The 23,270-nt window shown below is 41.7% G+C and overlaps 1 protein-coding gene across 1 annotated transcript in view; it reads left to right on the top strand.

The window, feature by feature from the left end:
* Window positions 1–1,562: 1,562 nt before the first annotated feature.
* Window positions 1,563–23,270, top strand: part of Sack1b (scaffolding CK1 anchoring protein B) — an 82,294-nt gene continuing 60,586 nt past the window's right edge. Inside the window, exons 1-2 of the mRNA XM_021173260.3 lie at window positions 1,563–1,593; window positions 22,379–22,883. Of these exons, the coding sequence (XP_021028919.1) occupies window positions 22,440–22,883 (444 nt within the window). The 5' untranslated portion in view covers window positions 1,563–1,593; window positions 22,379–22,439. The remainder of the gene's footprint in view (window positions 1,594–22,378; window positions 22,884–23,270) is intronic.

Genomic DNA, 23,270 nt, shown 5'->3' with positions numbered 1-23,270 from the left:
TTACCCCCTTAGACCTTCTGGAGCCAATCCCCATCCCAGGTCACTGGGACATCCTAGAGATTGTCTTTGCCTCCTCGTCCCTCAGCTGATTTCCTTTCTCCTCTGCTCTTCCTACATAATCCTCCTCCTGCCCCATTCCCCTCCGCATCCCCTCTTCCACGCAGTTCCCTCCTTCCATAGACTTGCGATATCTATTTGTTCTATTTGGTTTCTCCTTCTGAGAAGGACTCCCTGTACTCTCTTGTTCTTTGTCTTCTTTGGGTCTGTGGATTGTAGCATGGTTATCTGTACTTTATGGCAAATATCCACTTATAACTGACTATATACCATGCATGTCCTTTTCGGTCTGGGTTACTTCACTCAGGGAGATATTTTCTAGTTCCATCCATTTGCCTGCGAAATTCAGGATGTTTTTAATGGCCGAGCAGTATTCCATCGTCTAGACAGACCACATTTGAGATTGAGGGACCCGAAGAGGACAGGGACCCCACAGGAAGACCAACAGAGTGTCATCTAACCTGGACTCTTGGAATCTCCCAGAGAATGAATCACTAACCTGGGTGAGCACGGCTTGACTTAGGCTCTCTGCACATGTGTAGCAGATGAGCAGTTTGTTCTTCCTGCGGGTCCCTCAGACAAGGAGAACAGGGGCTATCGGAGTCTACCAGCCTGCCTGTGTATCCCACACCCTTAAATGGACAGCTTCGTCTGGCCTTCATAGGAGAGGATATGCCTAGTCCTGCAGCAACTTAATGTTCAGCATGGATAGGGTAAGGTGGGATGACAGCAGTGTGGCCTGACACCCAGAAAGGGGCTTCCCCTCTCAGGGGAATGGGGAGAGGACTTACTTGAGGGGGGACACTGGGAGGAGAGGAAGAGCTGATATTTGGGTTGTAAAGTGAATAAATACATTTAATTAAACAAATCAAATTGCAGTTTCTGCTTCTTCCATTGTTCCCAGGAGAGAGCTGCTTGTATTGCTGACATCCTTATTTTCAACTCTGTCCTTTCCTTCCAAGTAAATCGAGACAGTCGAAGAAAATCCATACCCAAGCTGTTGGTTTTTGAAATTCTTTTCTTTCAACCACCTTTCAACCTCTGTCTTTTCCAAACCAGCCAGGGGGCCTGCCCTGCGGGCTGTGGGCTACTGGCTGCGGGTCAAGAGGGTCTGGAGCCCTGCTCCAAAGCTTGGGGCTCCAGAATGCATCCTGGAGCCCAAGAGCCAGGCGGAAAGCACCCCTGTCCAGCTCAAAGGTCCACCTTCTTCCCAGGTGTGCTTGGCTTTTTCCGGGTTCCTGCTCGCAGCGCGCAGGTGTCCAGACTTGCTCCAGCGTCCCAGCCCGGCGGGCGAGGAGGAAAAGAAAGAGTGCTGTGTGCAGGGCTGGGATTTTGAGTTCAGACAGGGCGCTGGGCCGTGTGTGCTACTCTGTGTAGAGAATCGGGACCTGTTGCAACTCGCCGCCCCCTGGTGACACGCTCGGCACCGCCCGGGAGGTGCGGCCAGCTCCCGCCCGCCCGCGCAGGTGCGTCTCCCTCCTCCCAGCTTCCTGGGCGCCACCTTCGCAGCGGCGGCGGCGGCAGCAGTGGCGGCGGGTGAGTGGAGCACGGGGACCGGACGGGGCCTGCAGAGCGCGGGGCTGCGCTCCAGGGCTCTTCCTTGGACTTGGAGAGAGGGAGTTACAAAGTTCTGAAAGTGATGTCTCTGACTTTGGAGGTGCGGTCTAGAGGACAGGCGCCGCCCCCCAGGATCGCTTGATGAATTTCCTGCTGGCGAGAAGGACCCTCAGAGATTAGGTGGAAGAGGGTCTGGGGAGAGCGAGGGTGGAAATGGAAGGGTCTGGGTTACCAGGAAGCCCAGAGCTCGGCTGCAGAGAGCTCAAAGACCAAGCAGAAGTTGAAGAGGAAGAGTTTTTCTAAGATCCACTTTCTCTCTGCTGGATGATTAATTACAGTTGGGGTGCCTTGGGTCTGTGACCTCACTGAGCTCTCCAGATGGATCCCTTGGGAATCCGCCCCTGTAAGTTGTAAGTTGTGACCTTAAGCACAGAGGTGGTTTCTGGAAGGGTCTTGGAAACTTCAAGCCTGTTCTGTCTGATGGGTTTCCTGTAAGCGAGGGAGCAGAGAGCTTGTGTTTGCTGCTGGGATCATGAGTGTGTAAAAAGACAATAGTGCTTTTAAGGACAGATGGGAGGTTATGGGAATGCCGGCGGTCTTTTGACTATGGCTAGTGTGATAAGGCTACAGATTACAAGGTCTCTCTGATCTAGAGGTGGAGACTAAATAAATACATATCAAGAGACAAGAAGACATGCTGGTTGCAAGCAGTTGAAGCGAGATTATAATTTCCCACAGTCCATTTTCAGACTCAACCTACTAAATCCAGGTTACTGGCAGGCACCTCCCTTCTTTCCCTTTCTCATCCCAACAAGCCCAAGGGCCCAAGGACATCTGACTGATGCTGAATCAGAGCTGACAAGCCAGAGGGAAAGGAGGAAGATGATGAGAGGAGCTTAGGAGAGAAAACAGCTTGGAGTTTTCCAAAGTAAAGAACCAATGGTGATTGCAAAGTGGGGCAGAGATCTGTCAGTCTTCTACTTACTGTCACTCTTAGTTCCAAGCACAGTAGCTAGCTGTCCCTACACCATCAGATTGCTAATTCCACCCCTTTGCTTTTGGGGCTGGGACCTTAGGGATGTATGCTTCTACTAAGGGTGTTTGGTGCAGCCTGCAGAGCCTGCCTGAGGGGATGGGTGGATCTCCTTTTTAAGCCTGGCAGGTGGAGACTGCAGCTGCTCAGAATTTACTGTGGGAAGTAGCTCAGTTGAAGAGTTGGTGAAAGGGATTGCACAGATGTAGAGACAAACCACACCCCTGGTGCTGACTCAGTGATGTCTCTGCGATTATGCTTTTGAGTTTACTTCTTAACTGGCAACATTCTTGGGGTGGAATAAATAATATATGTACATATGTATAATTATTAATTGTTAATTGTAATTATTTTAAAATATAATTAATTATATTAATTAATTATTAGCTAATTATCTGTTGGTCGCTTCCTGTAGTTGTCACATGCCTTTACAGTGTATAGTCATGCTTGTTTATTGAGAATATTTTTAAAAGATATTTTGAAAGATTATATTTATATTATCGTGTGTGTGTGTGTGTGTGTGTGTGTGTGTTATAAAGGGTATGGAGGGAAGAGGACAGCAGCTCTGGGAGGTAGTTCCCCTCCCACTGTGAAATCCTGAATTAACCCAGGTAGTTAGACTTGTACCACAAGGCGTTTGCTGGCAAAGACATCTCAAGGCCCTTATTAGTATTTTCTTAACTTGACTATTTCACTCTCCAGCCCTCCCTTACATACACCCCATTCAGTTAGACTAAATCATAACAAGTTTATAACATGTAACATTGTTCTACATTGACCTCCCGAATACTGTGGTGAACCTGTGGTCTCATTAAAGCAGAGGTCTCCGATAATCATAATCCCGGTTGTAGGATGCCCTTCAGAAAGGGCCCACTTAGTTTAATTTGAGTAATTATTTGCAAAGTGACAAGTTATCCTTGTCTAGCTAGTTAGGTGAGTATGCTTGTTTGTCCCCTTTGTAGCTTGTATTTGTTAGTGTCTACAAATAGTATCTCTTAAATACAATGTCATTGATAGATGTGAACTGTACTTTTGTTCATGTAAGTTCAACTCTGTGAGTTGTATTTTTGTGCTTTGTTGGTGAACATATCATTTGCAGATCAGAATATATCCTCCTCTTATCAAATAGCTCTAAACAGAAAACAAGGCTTAAATATCCCCAGGATTAAAGTTTTGTACAAATATCACTAAAGTCGCATTAAAATCAAAGTCAGCTTTTTTTGAGAGAGATTGATTGTATTAGAGTGTCAGAGGGAATGGGGGCAATGCCCTTCCCTATGGGAAGATGGGCTCTGAGTGACGTGTCCCAGCCCCCACGAGTGGGGCAGTGTGTAGGAAGGAGGGTACTGCCAGTCATGATCAGGCTGATTGCTGTGTTCACCTGAGACAGGAGCTGGGGAAATGGAGGGAGGGGTCAGTGGTAGGAGGGTGGTAGGAGTGTGTGCAGAGGCAGGGGGACAGGAGCCTTGGGAAGGGTTGCTTAAAGGAACCAGGAAGGCTAACATAATAAACGGGATTTGAGGAAGAAAAGGAATTTTTCAGTGGCTGTGATTCTGAGGAACGTGAAAGAGGTGAAATGATCTGTGTGTGTTAGTGTGGTGTGTGTGTGTGTGTGTGTGGTATGGTGTGTATGTATGTGTGTGGGTATGTATGCTGTGTGTGTGTATGTGTATGTGAGTGTGATGTGATGTGTGTGTGTATAATGTATGTGTGGTGTGTGTATGTGTGTGTGTGTGGTGTGGTGTGTGCTACATTCTACCTTGAGTGTGGTATATTCAAGTGGAGGACAGAGATAAGTCTTAGGTACCTCACCTTTTGATTTCCACCTTACTTTTTTTAGACAAGGTTTCTCACTTAACCTGAAGTTCACAAATTGTGCTAGGCTGTCTGCCTAGTAAGTTCCAAGGATCTAATGCCCCGGTGTGGGGATTTCAGGCACACCACTACACCTGGCTTTTACTTTGCTGCTGAGAATCCCAACCTGGGTCCCTATGCTGCTTTGTGGCAGGTACTTTCCCTAAATGCTGAACAGTCTTCATATTACCAGGTGGAAAGACACTAACAAAAGAGATATTCACTGGACATGTCTATACTGGGGAATTCTTTAATTACATGATCATGAATGATTTGAGGAAAGTTTCCTCTGGGGACATCTAATTATTGTGTGATTTTTATTTGGTATTATTGCCTATAGAAGAAGGGTAAGCTATCCCCTAGGGCATATGATATTTATCATTTGAGCTTTATACCCTATAATTTTTAGGCTGCTCATTCCTGGTGAAAGTGAAGTTGAAATTAATGATTAGCTTCTTTTGAATACTGGCATAGTGTCAAGTGTGGTCTCCTGTCCTGGCAGGAGCCTATTTTCAAAGGTTTATACAAATCCTTTACAGCGATGATGATACCAAATAAATAATATTTGGGACCTTCACACTGTCCATTCATTAAGATATCTACCATTGTATTTCAAATGGTCTGTTCCCCCAGTGAACTGGAAACAAGACACCATTCTTGTATATCAGGAAGCTCCCAGCTGACAGACCCAAGAATGTAAAATATACACAGAAGAATACTTCGGGTCCTTGTGGATAGTAAATGGATTCATTAGTTATTGGTTAAATCGAACATTGGCAGATCTGAGTTCGTTAAGATTTTGGGTGAAGTACTTGATTCTACCGACTTGCAGGTTTTCCCACTGTTGTGAAATATTTGTACCATGTGATCACGTCTTTTTCCCACTCGGCTCTGAAATTTTTCTCTGCCCACTTCTCACTGTGAGCACGCTAAGAGATTGGGAACAACACTCTCCTGCAGAATATCTCTGGGAAGCTCATGATTTATTCTCTTCTTGACATATTTTCATTTCAAAAGGCTTTCTCTCTAATTAACATCAGGTTGCATCTGGGATGGTGTAAAAATCACTCATTTGGGAAGGCAAGGGAATGTTCAGAGCACCGAAGAGTGGCTTCCTCCTCACCAGTGCTTGTGATAGAATCTTTCCACATGGGGTTTTTATGAGGGCTGTCAATTATATGCTCAGAGAAGTAATGAAGACTTTCATTTTTAACAGCACAATGCTCTGCAGAGTCACTCCAAATAGTCTAATCTGCCTCATTTAGCAGCTGTTCCTGGATGTTTTGAAAGAACCGTGTTTTCCTCAAATAAATATAATTTTTGATTTGTTGGCTAGAGAAATGTGTAGCAGAGCTAAGTGGCTGTGTTCCCTGTGGTTTATTCTCGGTTGCCACCCTTTCCTTCCTATTTTTTGCTTCTACTGCTAAAACAAACCCCCAAAACCAAACCAAACACACACACAAAAAAACCAAAAAACAAAGCAAAACAAAAACACACACACCTGGGAAACTGCTTCTTATCTTTCTAGCTCCTTTTTGTTCCTTCATGTTCTCTCTCCTTTTCTATACTTTTTCTATTTCTTCATTTCTTTTTATCTACCCTATCTGGTATTTTTCCCCTCTTTGCTTCATCTGGGCACCTATTTATTTATCTATACATTTCCTTTGTTATGGTTACCTGTCATCTCCATCTGAAATTTTTACTTTAATAAAATCTAGGTTTCCAGAAATCTGTAGCACTGTACAGAAGTTAAAAGCCAAGCAAGGTTTACAACAGAAACTTTAGTCCACAGAACCTATAATACATTATTTTTAAAAAAATCGACAGCCTTACTCTGAATGTTAAATAAATATTAAACAATGTACTGCCACCATTTTCCATCTTTAAAATGATTGCTTCCTCTTACAACTGAAAGTATGCTCGACGACAGATGGCCTTTGGTTTTGAATTAGGATATTTTCCTTTGGCCGTGGCCTGTCAATTCTCTCTGCTTAAATTGTGTTTAACTGATGTGGTGAACATCGCTAAAATATGGACTTTGGTTTGTTCCGTTTCCCCAAAATGTAGAAGTTGACCTTGCAGGATGATACTCAGTTAATTGTGGAAGTAAGACAATGAAAGCAAATGATAGTATAGAAACAACATGCCCAGCCTGCAGTCCAGTGTGCAGTGAGTTGAAATACTTGCCATTTGATGGATGATGGTCTATATGAAAGATAAAGTGTTTTGCATGTCAGTGTTTATGTGGAAGACTCCAGGCTATTCCAAAGCCATTAACTTAGGAACTATTAGCTGTTGATAGCTGCTGGGGAGGGAGAATCATTCTTCCTGGATTGTGTGGCTTCTGATAGGTTCCCCATACTCTAATGTAAGGCCCTGCACCCAGGCACTTGTAGATAACATTAATTGGACTTAGTGGATTATCAAAAGACAGAGAAAAAGCCGAGGTCAAAGCTGGGCATGTTGGAGAAGATTTTGAGGGGGAGTTGGAGGTGGGAATTTGGGGGAATAGATAGATCACCTCATCTTTCATTATATACACTTAAGAGATTCTCAAGAATAAAGAAAAAATAATGTGTATGTATTTTAAAAGTTTGATAAAGTGTAGGCAAAGATGTAAGGACCATTCATTTGTCTCTCTTGTTCAGCCTTCTTTTTGAAAAAAGCACAGTTCTAAAACATTGATGAAGAAGATTGGAAGTTTTAATATATATGTGCAATTTCTATGTCAAACGAGAAGAAGGAAGGGACATCAATCTGCCCGCTGGAAGTATGAGGAGAAGGGCAATGGTGGAAAGTTCTGTTCTTGTAGCAGAAGTCCAGTTCTTAGGGTTTGAGAAACCAGTCACCTTGATTTAAATAGAAAGCCAGGACTGAGTTCTGCTCTTCCAATAGCTTGACATTACATACTTTCTGGAGTAGAGTCATCCCCAGTGAGCATGTTAAAAGTTGTGGGTCAAAGTGCTGCAATTTGAAATGCCAGAGAAGAAGTGAGTGAAACCTTTTCAAGGGCAAGGGATACAAACGAGATTCCAAAATGGAGGATCAGAACCTTTGAGCATCCTAATTAGCTGTGTGTCAGGGTCATACACACATGGTCTTGTTGAGAAGTCAGAACTTTTCAGATGCAAACAAGTAAACAAAAAAAAAAGTAAGACTTTAAATATTTGCATAAAAACTATAGGCACCTAGTCAAGTTGTACAAAGCAGACAGCAAGGAATCAGAACTAAAGAACAGGGTGGCCATGCTCTCCTCTGGGACCTGGGCCCTAAGATCAGATGAAAGTGAAACAGGTGTGTTTTCTACTGTGGATGGTTTACATCCTGATGAGAGTCTATGAACACCAGCTTTGTTTCAGCATTACATCACGCTCTCCAAGGGCAGCTCTGCTCTCTGGACATCCAAACCCAGCAGCAGTTTGCATACTTAAAGATTATACTTTGTTAACTAACACGTATGTGTACAAGTAGACTATAAGCAAAAGAAAGAAGCCGATGAGGTTATTGAGAAAATAACTCTCAAGTAAAAGGCGACTTTTCAAATCTTCATTGAAAGTTTCTCCGGATTAAAAATAAATAAATAAATAAATGTAACCATTTTATTTCAGTTATGGTACAGATGCCTCAGCAAGCCTGATTAAAAGAGAGCCCTGAGGTCAGTGTCTGAGGGAGGAGTGGACTCTGGCTGATGTTCTTGTTACATGCATGATTGTTCTCTGGTGTTAAAGTCTTTCTGTGGGAGATATAATATTAACATTTACACTTCTCTTAACTTTTTAATTGCACAAATCTGTCTTCATTGACATAATTTCCACAAAATTATACCTATTTCAAGCTTCTTTTTAAGAGTCTGACGGTGGGCTATTGAAATAACTCAGCAGTTAAAAGCACTGGCGGACTGCCTTTGAGAGGACCAGGGTTTGGGTTTGAGCAGCCACATGGCAGCTCACAACTGTCTGTGACTACAGTTCCAGGAGATCCAGCACCCTCTTCTGGACTCTGCATGCAACAGGCACACATGCTGCTCAGACATACATCCATGTAAAACACTCACTCACATAACACAATGAAATTAAAGACATTAAAAAGAGCCTACAGTTGCTGTGTCTGACTGCACATTTTGCTGTGTCATTTGCAGACTTTCATGTCTTTGCAGGTGAGGTTCACAGCTTTGGTTAAAATTGCTTGAAACACCATTTTAAGATTCTTGGTAGAGAATATATTTGCTATGCCTCCTATATCATTTGTCTATAAATGCCAACATGTCCCCAGAACAACTTTTTGTTTCCTTAAGTAGATTCAAAAAGTGCTCATGACATGTGTCAAACATTTTAACAGCAAAGGCCACTTCTTGCCTATGGTGTTTTGTCTTAATGTGTTGTAAGTTTGACTAAGGCATTTAAGGACTTGTAGACAGTGTTTTAAAGTGAGAAAGAGAGCCAAGGCAAAACAAGATGGGAGATGCAAGGTACACTCCTCATTTCTCCTGTATAATTGCGCAGTAAATAGAATTGAAATTTGTTATGTAAGAGAACAGTCCTTATCTGAGACAGCATTGCCAGCTCACCAGTAAGTTAGCACACACCCCTCAGAGGCATTTAGACAGCTCCTGTCCTGATGAGCCAATGCATGTGAGGACGATCTCACCCAGCCAGTGCTACATACTAAATGAAGTGAGGTGATAAAAGTAAGAAAGGGATAAGGATGGGTCCCTTTAAAACCAATGATCTTGGAGACCCCTCTCAGAGATTGGTAAGGGTCACTAAGAAAGCAGTGTAAACAGGAAACATTCCAGGCTCATGGAATAACCAATACAACAATAGTGATTAGCTGGGGGGAAATAGAAGGAAGTTATTTTTGTAGAATGTCCAGAAATGTGCTCACCAGTCAACGGACATTCGAGTGGGGAAGCTCAGCAGAATGGACGTAACACTGGGTGAGCTTGTGCTGGGGTGAACAATGCAGTGAGGCAGAGGTAAGCCAAGCTCCTTCATCCAAATACTGACAACTGGGGAACAGGCCCCACTGAGGATGAGCTGTGAGGGATTCTTAACCTTTCCCAGATCCTAGCATCAGGGGATGATGATGAGTCAGCAGCTTTTGGAGACCTTCTGCATTGTTGGTTCTCCTTTTTTAACCATGTCTACAGTATCTTCAAAGAAAAGATGTCCTTCTTCATCCTATTGTCACTTTTGCTTGTGTGTGTGTGTGTGTGTGTGTGTGTGTGTGTGTGTAAGAGAGAGAGAGAGAGAGATCTCAACCCCCCAAATCTGGGTTCATAACTGCAGGATTGATGAATCTGATAAAATGGAACCTCACCTTGCTATTTCATCATGTTACAAAAGTCTTTTTTCTTTCCTTTTGACAGTTTCAGTGTATTTAGATTATGTTTGCTACCCATGGTCCTCTGGTGTCCTTTCACTGAACAAACCCCTTCCTGCCTAGCATCCCAGTGGCTGCACCATTACAGACAATGCCATTCCTTTCTCCAGGAGCCATTGACTGTCATATGCTCCTCAGGAAGAAATGGGACTTATGGGGCCACTTATCTCTCAGCAGTGGAAGAGTGGAGGCCTGATTCTGTGTAGATACCAGTTGCTATGTGTTCAGGGTTGACAAACAATGTCAATCTGCACAGTGGCTGTCCCATCACTCTACTCCATCCTTGGGATCTTAAAGCTGTCCGCCTTTGATGGGTGATGTTCACTGGGCCTAGTGTGTGCAGGGTAGGGGTTGGGGGTGAGCGGTGAGAGATGGGTTAGCACTGAGCATCCCTCGGCCTCTTCTTCTTTGCACACTGACCAGGTTTGAATTTCTGAATTGTCCATCCTCTGCACAAAGGACTGCTTCAGCCTGAGAGGTTTCCTGGTCTTAATGTCAAGATAAATATTTAGAAGGCAGCTTAACAACAAAGCAGGTGCTTATCTCTAACGTGTTCTTGCCTCTATTGCACCAACAGACATACTCTGCCTGATGGATAGGTATTGCAGCACTTACATTCTACAGCTAGGGAAATCCTGCCCCCGCTGACCCCTCCAAACACTAGGCATGGCATCTTTAGCACCATGAAAGCTGGCCGGTAGGAGGTTTCCAGCTCTGATCCTTCTTAATTTCTCTGCGTCCTATAGCTGAAGTAGAATCTAAACTCCATTATAGTTTCCTCCAGTTTCATCTTAATGATACACCAAACAGCATGACTATAATTAATTTTAATTCTCAGTCTTCCTGGTAAGATAGGTTTATATAGAAAAAAAAAAACCCATACAAGAAACAAGAAAAACGAGTCAGGCTCACATCTCATTGGAGTCACAACTTGTACTGAAAACACAGTTTAGGCCCTTCATTATGATTAACTTTAGTGTACAAAAGCTGTTTGCAGAATGACTAATGTAAATAAGAAATGAAAACATGAGGTTTCAGGAGATTCCCCCAAAAGCTAAGTGATATCTGTATTATTCCTGGAAGGTTCCGCTGAGGGTGATACTTGCTCTTTGAGAGCCCGAGTACACAGTGGGTTTTCACTGTTCTTTTGGAAGCCCCGTGCTTTGTGTTACCACAACACCTCCACGTAATAGAAATAGCCGTGTGCTTGAATCTTAGCAAGTTCTGCATCAATAATTTGATTTTTAATTAGGCTGCAGTATTTTCTAATGTGTCATACCAGTGTTACTAAGGTAGTATACTATTGTGGTTGTTATTATTATCATCATCATCATCATTATTGTTATTATGCCATTACCCAAGTATTCAACAGTTAGCAGTGAGCATTAAGACTTTCTCGATAGACAAATAATTGTTCGCCTCATAAAGCAGAGTGAAGAGAACAGTTGGTCTCTTGCTGGCCTGTGACCTGGGCCAGGAATGCTGTGACAACTCTGTGAGAGAGTTTCTTGTTAAGTACCAGTGGAGTGCATCCTATTCTGTTCTGTTCCTTCGACCCTCCCTCCCTCCTTCCTTTCCTCCCTTCTTCCCTCCCTCCCTCCCTCTCTCTTCCCCCTCCCCTCCCACTCCTGCCCTCTCTTCCTTTTTTCCCTTTTATTCCTTTGGGGTTCATGTATCCCAATAGCGTTTCATTCTGGATACTCTGTACTGTTTGCACCACTAAATAAGCATTATTAGACAGTTTTATATGTAGAGTTCTGAATCATAGATTGCCATCAGTTAAGTGCATGGATTAACAAGGTGACTAAAGTTAAAAAACAAACAAACAAAACAAAAAACAGAACTTCTGAGGCACTTCTTTTAAAATTTATTTTTTCCTCCACTGCAAAATAGAATATATTCAGAAAGAGGATTCACAAATTAAGATCTTCTGTAGAAGTACTGTTTACAGAAAGCCACTTCTGTGAGCTGGGTGTGCTGCTACAAGTCTGTAATCTTTAAGAGGTAGCTGCTCACTAGAAGTTCCTAGATCATTGGGGGGCAGGGTGTATGTGTTGGGGGGACAGGTACTATATCTTAGGTTTAGCTAAGGCTAAACAGCAAATCTCCTCTGCCTTACAGATATCATCAGGCACCTTGCCAGGAATGTCTGTCAGTCTAAGGCAGGCTCCCAGGACAAAGGTACTTCTGGAAAGAAATGCTAAATCCCTCAGGCCAGGTAGACTTAGCTTATTATGTCCAGCAGCTGGTCCTCATTGTTGATTCTGGAATCTCTGCTCCTACAGGGAGACCAATCCATCTGAATTTTTAAAGTAAACTCCTGATTCTTGGAGAATGTCAGGCACCCAGGAACTTCAAGGCCTCAGATATCAAAGGACTAAGGCTCATCTTTGGACTGTCTGGTGACCACCCTAAGGAGTCCTTCCTCCATGCATTCCCCCATATAGACTAATCCTTACACACTTCCGCAGAGTGTGAGACACTCCCCACCCCCTTCTCAAATGCCTTAAGGTATGTGCCCTTGTTTTTCTAGGTGGTCCCAGAAATACCCTTTCTCCTTTCACCCCCTGCCACACTCTCTCTGGTATTAAATTAACCTTGTCCTAGGAAATACACTCTGCCTCACGGCCCTCTATCTTATCTAAGCCCTTTCACAGGAGAGCCATCCTCTTAACAGCAAATCAAATCGAAATGAAAATCTACCTTCATTTGGGGTATCATTCACTGGTTTAAAAAACAAAACAAAACAAAGCAAAACTTATTTTGATTGTAATTTTGCTTTTTCTCATACTCTTTAGCCTACTTATTATCTAGGATTAGTACCGTGGCAAGCATTTCTGCGTGCTGTTAAGAGGAATATATGCAGCGTCTGGCTTCTCTGCCTTGTTTTGTCATTTGGATGCTGTGATATTGAGTTAACATCCATAAGACACAACCAAACAGGAAGTGAGCCTTCTTCCTGGTTGGAGAGGTGTTGACTTGCTGAGGACAGACAGGGCCCCAGGGCCAAGGAGTTCCTCCTTCCCAGAGGTCCCTCTATTCCACCCTCTGGATCTCTTCCCTTTGGCTGTTCCTAAATTGCATCTTTGTGATAATCCAGTGTCAACATTTTTAAGTTGATTTTAAATTTCTTACAAAAATCTACAAGGCCCAGAACATACTAAGCAGTCTGGAATGAGAAAAAAAAAAAAAGAGTCTAGGAACTTACATTATTTGATTTTAAGCTACAGCATCCAAAAACTCTGAAACTGACATATAGATCAATGAAGACATCCGTGAAAGAGAAACAAACAAACAAGCAAACTCAGAAATAGATGATCTTTTATGCAGTAAGGGATTTTCAACTGACAGATAAGTACTCCATGCTTTGGCAGGGATAATGGGAAAAATGTCTTTTCAATAAATAGTCTTGAGACAAATGGATATGCATAGGAAAAACAAATGCACTCTTAACACAGATGTTAATTCAAGATGAACCGCAGACCTAAAATGTAGAAGCTAAGGCTATCATCTGCTTAGAGAGTGTGTTCCACCCGGACCTAAATCCCCACTCTGTATTACTGCAGACTTCCTCTCCTGTCCTTGTCCTTGATAACCTTCAGCTTATGAGGAGGCCAGAGTGGCTCATGTTATGTGTTGCGTTTCAGACCAGGGACAAGTAGCTTAGGTACATATTTAACCTACAAAACCCACCTCCAGGTTCTCCCAGCATCCCTCAGTCCCTGTCCATTACAGGATGTGGCTTGCTCGACCCTGAATTTTCCAGCCCAGAGGTTGGGTTTCATCTCACCCAGTGGCTCTTCACTGTATATTTACTATATAATTCAGTCATTTTGGTTCTCTCTCTCTCTCTCTCTCTCCCTCCTTCCCTCCCTCCCCCTCCTTCTCTCTCCCTCCCTCCCTCCCTTCCTCCCTTCCACTCTCCTTCTCCCCCCACCCCCACCCCATGTGTTTTCTCTCTCTCTCTTCCCCCTACTTTCTGTTTCCCTCTGCGTGGTGACTTTACTGACCCCCTCCTGTGTGGTCAGTGAGCTCTCCCAAGAGTTGCCCCAATAAGCCTGCCTTAATACTTTAATTTGGCTTGAATTGACTCATTTAAAAGACAAAAGTTTTATTAGAAGAGGAACTAATATTTTATTTTCTAAGTTGTATGGAAATATATAGAAGGGGTCTTATAAAAAATCTGATATTTATAAAATTCAGAGCAGTGGTAATCCACAAAACAATCACTTGGATTCTTCAGGGTGTAAATATTCTGTGCATTTGTAAAATGCTAGAGGAAGTAATACCCGCTGGGCAAATGCTTCAGGTCTAGAAGCAGATGGCCTGGAATTTTATCTGAGGTCATGGGATTTGAGGCTGTTGGTCTAGATTACAAGCATGCTGCATCCTGAACACTTAGGACAACAGAGAAGTGAACAGCTGGAGAAGGTTTAATGTACCCGTGGAGCAGCTTCACTCCACAGCACACCCAGACAGCGGGGAGGATCCAGCTTCTGCCAGGAAGCTGGGTTCCCAGAGAACTCTAACTGCTCACTCAGCAACAGCCCTGAGTTCTCACCCAGCATGAATCACCTAGTCACCATGAATCAGGGACATCAGGCTGGTATGGGGAAATAGATAAAGAAAGGCCTTGCTAAGAAAAAGTAGTGGAAGGTGCCCATTACAGATTTATTTTGTATTTAAAAATATTCACTGTATAAAATGATGAATTTTATTATGGGATTTGCTTTCATGTATGTGTGTGTATACATCCATATGTGTCTGTATGTGCACATGTGTGTATTTTCATATTATTATTATTACTATTATTATTATTCAAAATCTCTCATCTGAAACTCTCCACAGGAGCTAGAATGGCTTCCAGGGAGTACCAGGGACCTGCTAGTTTTTGTTTCCTAGACGCTGAGACCATAAACACAGGCTATCTCGCCCAACATTTTTTAGCATTGGTTTCAAGACTGAACTCCCATTGAACTATCTCCCCATCCCTGACATTTTGCTTTCTAATTACATGAAATTTATTTCTTACATTATTGCCTGACAACTTAAAGTACTATTTCATGGCAGGTGATAAGGTGGGGAGTTGTAACTCATTTAATCTTTATGGAAACTCTTTAAGGATAAAACTGTTAACCTCATTCATTTTCCTGTTGAGGACTTTGAGCCTTCAAGCTCTTACAACACCAGACTCAGGACTCAGCAGAAGTCAGACTTAAGCCCTGTTACCCACTGTCCCATTTATACTTTTACATTTGGTTCCTACCCCCAAACTCACTACTGTTAATGTTGATTATTTTAGCCAAATTAGCACATTTTTCCTTTCAGCTGCTAATGTTACATCACTATGTTTGTATTTATCTATCCAAATATTTGCTTCACTTACTAAGGATGACCGAGAATGGGGCACGTCAGCATAGCACATCATACGATGGCACCAGAACAGTCACATTCCATTCAGTGTAGTCGGGGGATACTAAAGGTTGGCCAGTGGAAATTTGGGAATAGTCTGGGAACTGGAAAAAGGTTGATTTCCCGTATTTTCATTCTAAACTTTGTGTAGACAGATCATGTAATTGCTCATCTGACATAAGCTTTCTGCACAACTGCCTTGTTGCTCTTCTTATGAATTATTTTGTAGAAATTCCTCAGAATGGACTTCCAAATAATGTTCATATTTTAATATTATCAATATTTACTGGAAAGTCCCCTGCTGCACCTCCCCCCACATCTGAAATTACTATGTTAGATCAGGCAAATGTATCGAATAACAGCAAATATAAATATACCCTGAAAGTATATTGATGTGAAAGTGATATTGCTATCCCCCATCTTCTATTTAAAAAAATTAAAGAATTTAAAAAAAAATAATTAGGTATTGAGCAACTGGAATTTGCTTTGAGGTTAATAAAGTGAATCTGAGATGTTCTGATTTGCCCTTCCCATGACCTCAAAGAGATAAAGAGTTCTCCTCGCTGGGATGTCCGTACCCAGCACCTGTGGTAGAGTGAGGCCTCCTTGCAGTGATTCCCTGTGCTGAGAAGACACTTCATCCTAAGTGTAATGATGAAGCCCCTTTGAAATCATCATGACATTGGATATCAGGAGTATATATTAACTTATACTTGACAGCTTATTACAGCAAGTTTGTAATTTAATTGTAGCATCTTAAATGTTTTATTATTCTAAATTTTTAGTAATCAGATTTGAAGAGAAACACAATCCTTATAAAAAATTTAAGGGTAGAAGGGTTCTAAGATTATTTTTATTTTTTGTTTTAAAATATGCTTTATTGAATAAGATCATATTGCTGGTTTTGACCTGACAGGAAGATGGTCCCATATGAGATTACATTCAAACAAAAATTTTGCATAGGATTATATAATACCAGGATCTGTATCTAATAATACAAACTTTCTCTAATTGTAATATGAAAATATGAATCAGTATTGTTCTTAGTATATGTTCAGTCTTATAAAGTTTTCAAAAATACTCAAAATTCCATTTGTATTAAGTTGCCAGAGGCATAAATACTGATCAATTTACATGTATTAATAGCTTTATGTATTGATTGTAAGTGAACTTTAGCATAAATGATTCTAAATAAAGCTAAATTATCTTGAGATTGATGGCTTATGGCTAGAATTTAGTCAATAATTTGAATGTATGATTTTATCCAACATTTTAGTCCATATAGACAGTTCTACATTTTAGAACTGCCTTGCGGAATAGAGATGAAGTTTCTCATTAGTTTCAAATCTACTTATGTACAAAAGATAGGACAGTGCATTCCAGATTAAAAATCACGTGTGTTCATGACCTTCCATTTCAGGGACAACACCTAACTTGAATTCACCTCCATGGTAGTGACAAAGAGTGGTAGAACAAGCTGAGCTTCCTTCTGCACTCTCACACAGTCTGGTCTTCCTTGTTAGCTGGACAGTGTTTTCCTAGGTCCTCTCGTCTAGCTCTGAGTCCATACTTTATGTATTATTCCTAAACTTGCTTTTCCATGGAGGTTTTAAACTGTTTTATTTGACAGTTCGTAGATCTGCATGTGGATGACAGCATCTCAGAGCTGTACGATGGAAGTAGACCCGTGGCTGCTGTGTCTTCCTTTTCTGTCCCTGTGTCCCTAGGAATTCTTGCTAGCATGCTCCTGCAGATACCTATGCTTCTCCTTATCCCCGTTTTCTCTATCAGTACTATCCACTGGAATGAATACATTTCTTTACTTAGGATGGCAGTCTTCATCAAAATGTCCCATGCCCCACAGAAAAAGATAAAGCCTTTGAAGCTCTGAAAGATCAAGTCTGAATTCAACATTCATGGTTTTCTGTATATTTTTATTGAAAATTCATACAATGTATTCTGATCTTCATACAATATATTCTGGTTTTCCATCCATCTACTCCCACCTCCCCAGCTATTCAACTTGCCTCTTTTTCTCTTCCACTTTAGGAAAAAATGGGGATGGGGGACATAATGAAAAAGCACAAGAAACACACACACACATACAAACATTAAAAACAAAAACTAGAAATCATAATATACAAACAAAAGATCTTAAGATAAAAAAAAAAGGTCCAACAAAACAAAACACTATGAGACAAAATGTCTACAAACATATTATTGAGTTGATTTTATGTTGGCCTTCCACTAGGCATGGGGAATACCGTTCAATATGGTTTATATACTTGGTGAGATGCCATTGGAAAAAACTACGTTTTCTTTTTCTAGGCAGTGCTCAGTTGAAGACAGCATCTTGGTTAGGTATGGATGATAATGGTCAGTTCCCGCTCTCAGCATTGTGACCCTATCTGTCTTGAGCATGTGCAGGCCCTGTATGTCCTGTCATCGTCTCTGTGAGTTCCTATGTGTGTCAGCCCATTTGTGTCTGGTGTCTGTCTTCCATCCCTCTGACTCTAGAAATCTTTCTTCCTTCTCCCTCTTCTGCAAAGTTCCCTGGGCCCTGAGGGGATGGATTGGATGGAGAAATCCATTTTGGGACTGGGTGTTTCAAGGTCTCTTACTCTCTGTACATAGCTGTGGATCTCTGTGTTGCTACCCACATACCCCAGGAAGAAGACAACCCTGATGATGAATGGCTGAGCGGGTTTTCCAGAACCACCTGTGAAATCTATCTCTCACTTATTTTATAGTTTTTGTACTACCAAAGTTTACATTTGAAATGTGTGTGCTTGCCATAAACGACATTTCAAATTTTATATCTAGAGTATTTATATTTTATGATGTGTGGGCTTTAAGGCTATGTTTCCCTAGAATGGATTGCCTCACTAGCAGTGAATCCCAGAAGTCAGTTCAGATTTTATGTCACACTGAGACGTTTATGTTTTTCCCTAACTCATTATTTCCATGTTAAAAGAATACATGTTTAAATTGTTATTAATAAAGTTCTCTTTAGGTTTATGTTTAGAGCTACACCTAATTAATTTTGTTACTCTAATAAGCCTTGCTGAGTGTTCAGGGAAACGCTTAAGACTGGAATCCTAAGTCTGTAACTAAGCATAGAGGCTCCTTTATCTCAATACGCATTTGCAAAGTGATATTACTTTGCTAGTCCCTGTTAAAACTTGGAGCTTTTCCCTTCCCTTGTAAATAGCTCTTGTAATAAAGCTGTACCATGAGAGCCTATCTGAGTGTAGCTAGTCCCAAACAAGGGTCCAGAGCATAGTATTGTCCTAAGTCTTGTGGTAATATCCAAACTCATTACAGGAGGCCTTTGTACTTTTTCACAATGACCTCTCACATGGCATTTCACATTGACTATTAAATTAATCCCTCATATTTCACTTTCCAGATCAGTTTATATTGAAGTTTTGTTCCTTTATGACTAGCCTTTCATGGGACATCATATTGTCCTCGTGATCCGTCTGTCCTTTTAACCTCTATGGCCTCTCAGTGTATACAGGGTCCAGCAATTAAGTTTGCACAATTGCAAAATTTTCATATGCATAATAAAAAACAGAAATAAGTGATATTTTTAAAGAACTTTATGCAGTTAGCTTCCAAATGGGTAACACCTACCTATCATCATGTATTATAGAGATTCAAAAGTTAAATTTTAAGAGTAAAGTAAAATGGAATCTCTAATCTAGATTTTTTTTTAATGATGAAATAGTTACCTACCACTTTTTACAATTAAGTGATATATATATATCATATATATATATATATATATATATATGAGATGTGATATATATATGAGATGTCATATATATATGACATCTCATTCTGCCACCAGGCACTTCTTTCTGCATGGAGGGGTTATCCAATGAAGACTGAAACTCAGCAAGCCTTAGGAAACCATAGCTTAAACATTCATTTATTGCGGCACGTGAAAATAAACTTTCTTTGGTAAGTGTTACTTGCCAGAAAGAATGTTATTGAATATTGAAAAAGCTTAGGAGTTAGTAGCATGTCTTGTTCATCTTTTCATTGCTCTCACAGAATATCTGAACTAGAGTAATTCATAAAGATGTGTGTTCCCCTCACGTTTCTAGACCAAGAGCTTGGATGCCCATTCGGGCCTCAAGCCTTGTCAGCTCTGAGGGAAATGGTGAAAGGGGAAGGGAGGGTGTGGAAGGAGCAGTTGTGAGAAGTAGGGTTGGCCTGCCTTACAGCAACCCATTCTCATGGTAAAGAATTCAGTTGGTTGGGATCTAACTTTAAATCCCTCCCTTTTCCCTTATTATCAAGTCAGTCTCCAGAGAAAGTCTGCTCTCTGTCTTGTTTGGATTATTTGTTTTTGTTTTTGAGACAGGGCCTCTCTGTAACTCTAGCCCTCCTGTAATTCACTCTGTAGACCAGGCTGACCTCAAACTCAAGAGATTCTACTGCCTCTACCTCCAGAGTGCTGGGATAAAAGACATGCCCCACCACAGACCTGGTGTGACAAAGTCTACTCTTGATAGTGTTCCTGTGACCTAATCACTACTGACAGGCTCATCTCTTAAAGGTCCTCACACCTTTCATGAGTCATATTGGGGGTCCAACCTTGAACACTTGAAACTTGGAGGGGAACCATATTCAAACCACAGAGCATCTATGAAGAGAGCAATGTGATCACTTTCCAACTTCACGGCATTGCCTTCTGTACCCTGTAGTTCCTTACTGTGGGTACCAATTGTAGGATGCATAGAGGGATCCTTGATCTCTCTTCCCACTAGGTGCCAGTAGCATCTCTTCCCACAAGTGGTTACATTTAAAAACTCTTCTATATATTGTTCCCTGGTACAAGTCTCTGTTAAATAGTGAATCTGAATGAAACATAACCAGGAAAAAAAAAAAGCAGATACCTACCATAATTGAGAAATGTGTTAACGTGTGCTAAGTGTTCCTGGACTGTGGCCATAGGTCAAGCCAATTTTAATTAAGTTATAAAAGAAACACACTTTATATCTCCATGCTATAGTTCTCATACTGATAGTTGGGCTGACGTGGTTTTTAGTTATACCCAAATAGAAGGAATATCTGCATAGTGACCCAACATAATAGCGTCTGAAGTAGGAGACTCTCTTCTATAGGGCTTAGATGCTGTGTCACAAAGCAAGGACCTAGGGATAATTCCTGTGTGCTAGCCTTAAGTTAAGCCATTACTCAAGCCAAAGGGTCTCAGAAAAAAGAATGTCTTGTTTTTATTCCTCACCTCTGCCCTAAAGCTGAAGGCTGATGGTTGTACCAGGACCTTGAACATACTTCTGAGCTGGCTCTCCAGCAGTTGCTTCTTTAAGACAAGGTCTTACTCTGCTGCCTCATTTGACTTTAGATTCATGATCTTCCTGCTGTCTCTGCTTGAGTTCTGGAAATATAGACCTACATAAACAATGTAATATGTTTTTAATATTTTGTTGTTTTAATATTGTTGTTTAATCCATGGTGTGATAACCTGTACACTTTCAAGACAGTTTCTCTGAACAATTCTGAACCCAGGTTTGGGGACAAGATCAACACTAGTAAAATGACAAAGTGAAGCATCTCTGTCTCTCTCTTGTCTCCTTGTCTCGGTCTGTCTCTTTGCCTCGACTCTTTGTCTCTCTCTGTCTCTATCTCTCTTTGTACCTGTCTCTTTGTCTCTGTCTCTCTGTCTCTATCTCTCTTTGTGCCCCCCCCCTGTCTCCTTTCCCCTCCCTTCACAGTGAAAGCCTCTGTAGATGATGGATCTTCTGATCTCTGCTCATCAGCATACTCTATTGTCTGTCCCCTCACAACTTATCTGTGTGTTTGGCAGAGTGAATCTTGCATGAGTGTTGGGAGGAATGGTAATGGTTTCCAGCCTTGCCCCCTCACAGATTGAATTTGAATTGGAGTGGGAGGAAGACTGAAAAAGATCAGTTAAGTCCAGAATGTTAAAGTAGGTCAGAACCGCTGACAAACCTGTACTGGTCAAATCAGCTTTGTAGTTCTTGTAACCCAGGATGCAGCTGCGTTGTGAGCCTCAAGATGGGTGTCAGGACTTATTCAAATAGCCCAGAAACCCCCACTCTGGCTGAGATGAAGCCCTACATCTTTTTCAGTGAAGCAGGGAACCAGAATTCAGATCGGGAGCCTCCAGCTATAGCAGAACTAGTTTTAACATTCCTTTGGCTGGATGGAAGGAGTCTCCTGATCTCCACACCAGGCTCAATCTTATCTGCTCTGCTCAGTCTTTTCCTCCCAAAAGAAACCTGTTTTCCCACATACCAGAGCTTTCTTCTCTGAATCCTGAATGCTCTCTTCATTTCTGGTGTGTTCTTTTGCCTGAGTTTTTAGCCTTGTCTGGCATGAAAGTATCTTCTGCTACAGGACCAGATTCTTTCTCATAGTCCTAGCTTCAGCGGAAGCAGGCGTCCTACTCAGGGCTGCCCGAAGCTCACTTACTATGGACGGACCTCTACTTCGTTTTATTCTTAAACCAGTGACTATGACATGATTAATTAATGAGCATGAATACTTACTCATTTGGCCCTTTGTAATACATGGCTTATGCCTTTGTTTAGGGTAATGCTTGTCTTTCTATCCACTTCCACTAAATGGTAAATTCTCTGAAGACATGTTTTATGTTTTTTATATTTCATTCAGCATATTAGCTTATTTGTATTTATGAGTAGCCAGGCCCTAATCCTACTGCAGTACTACTTTAAGGTCAAAACAGAAGTGGCTTGGAGGAATTTGTGCCTCATCAAGCACACTCTGTTCTCAGGTTTAAGTTGAGTAGATGTCCCATATCCCTAAAGAGGTCAAGTTTGTTATGTCACATGAGGCTCTCTGACTTTGGATGCCTTGAGCTTGTAAGGGAAATCTATTTAACTGACTGTGATGGATATTGAACTGCAGCTCTATTAATGGCATTTAGGATATGATATGTGTCATCTCACTTCCCTAGCCCTCTAAACGGTAGTTAATGCGAATGCTGTCAAAGTGATACATGGCATATATCATAGATATCAGTGCACAGAGTTGTAACTGACCTTCATTTTCTTATCCCACACTCAGGTACCTCTTGCCTCTGCCCAGATGAACATTTGAAAGTTCCCCTCATCCAACACCAGCAAGCATGGAGGCTTCATCAATGCTTTCATCACTAAATGATGAGTGCCGATCTGACAACTACGTCGAGCCGCACTACAAGGAGTGGTATCGCGTGGCAGTTGATACTCTAATTGAACATGGGTTAGAAGCCTACCAAGAGTTCCTCATCAAGGAGCGAGTTTCAGACTTTCTGGCAGAGGAAGAGATTAATTATATTTTGAAAAATGTCCAGAAGATTGCACAAAATACAGAACATGGTTCTGATAGTTCCTGTGATGACGGCTCGTCTTCAGGGACTTACTGGCCCATGCAGTCTGATGTGGAGGCTCCAAATCTTGATCTAGGCTGGCCATATGTGATGCCTGGACTCTTAGGGAGTACCCACATCGACCTCCTCTTTCACCCACCAAGGGCACATCTGCTTACAATAAAGGAAACTATTCGGAAGATGATCAAAGAAGCGAGAAAGGTAATAGTATATCAATACTGAAATGAAAAATATGAAATGTGGGCCAGTGCAGTGTGGTATATGATGTACACAGTTCCTAAGGTAAAAAATCTCAGGATGTGGATCATGCCTGTTATTTTCAGAAAATATATTTATAGACACACATAAGAAGCTCACACTTTTCAATTCGTTAAAGATTTGCAGGCGTGCGTGCATGAGTGTGTGTGTGTGTGTGTGTGTGTGTGTGTGTGTGTGTGTGTTTGTGAGTGCACACACATGTACACATATATGCAGTTGTTCGTGGAAATGAAAGAAGGTGTCAGATTCCCTGGAGCTAGAGTTACAGGCTGCTGTGAGCTTCTCAGCATGGTACTAGGAACTGAACTTGGCTCCTGTGAAAAAGCATCC

This window comes from Mus caroli, unplaced genomic scaffold, assembly GCF_978045245.1.
Source record: "Mus caroli unplaced genomic scaffold, Mus_caroli_1 scaffold_11, whole genome shotgun sequence".
NCBI classification, from domain to species: domain Eukaryota; kingdom Metazoa; phylum Chordata; class Mammalia; order Rodentia; family Muridae; genus Mus; species Mus caroli.
Note: the sequence above shows the minus strand (reverse complement) of the source record. Positions and strands in the feature narration are given on the sequence as shown.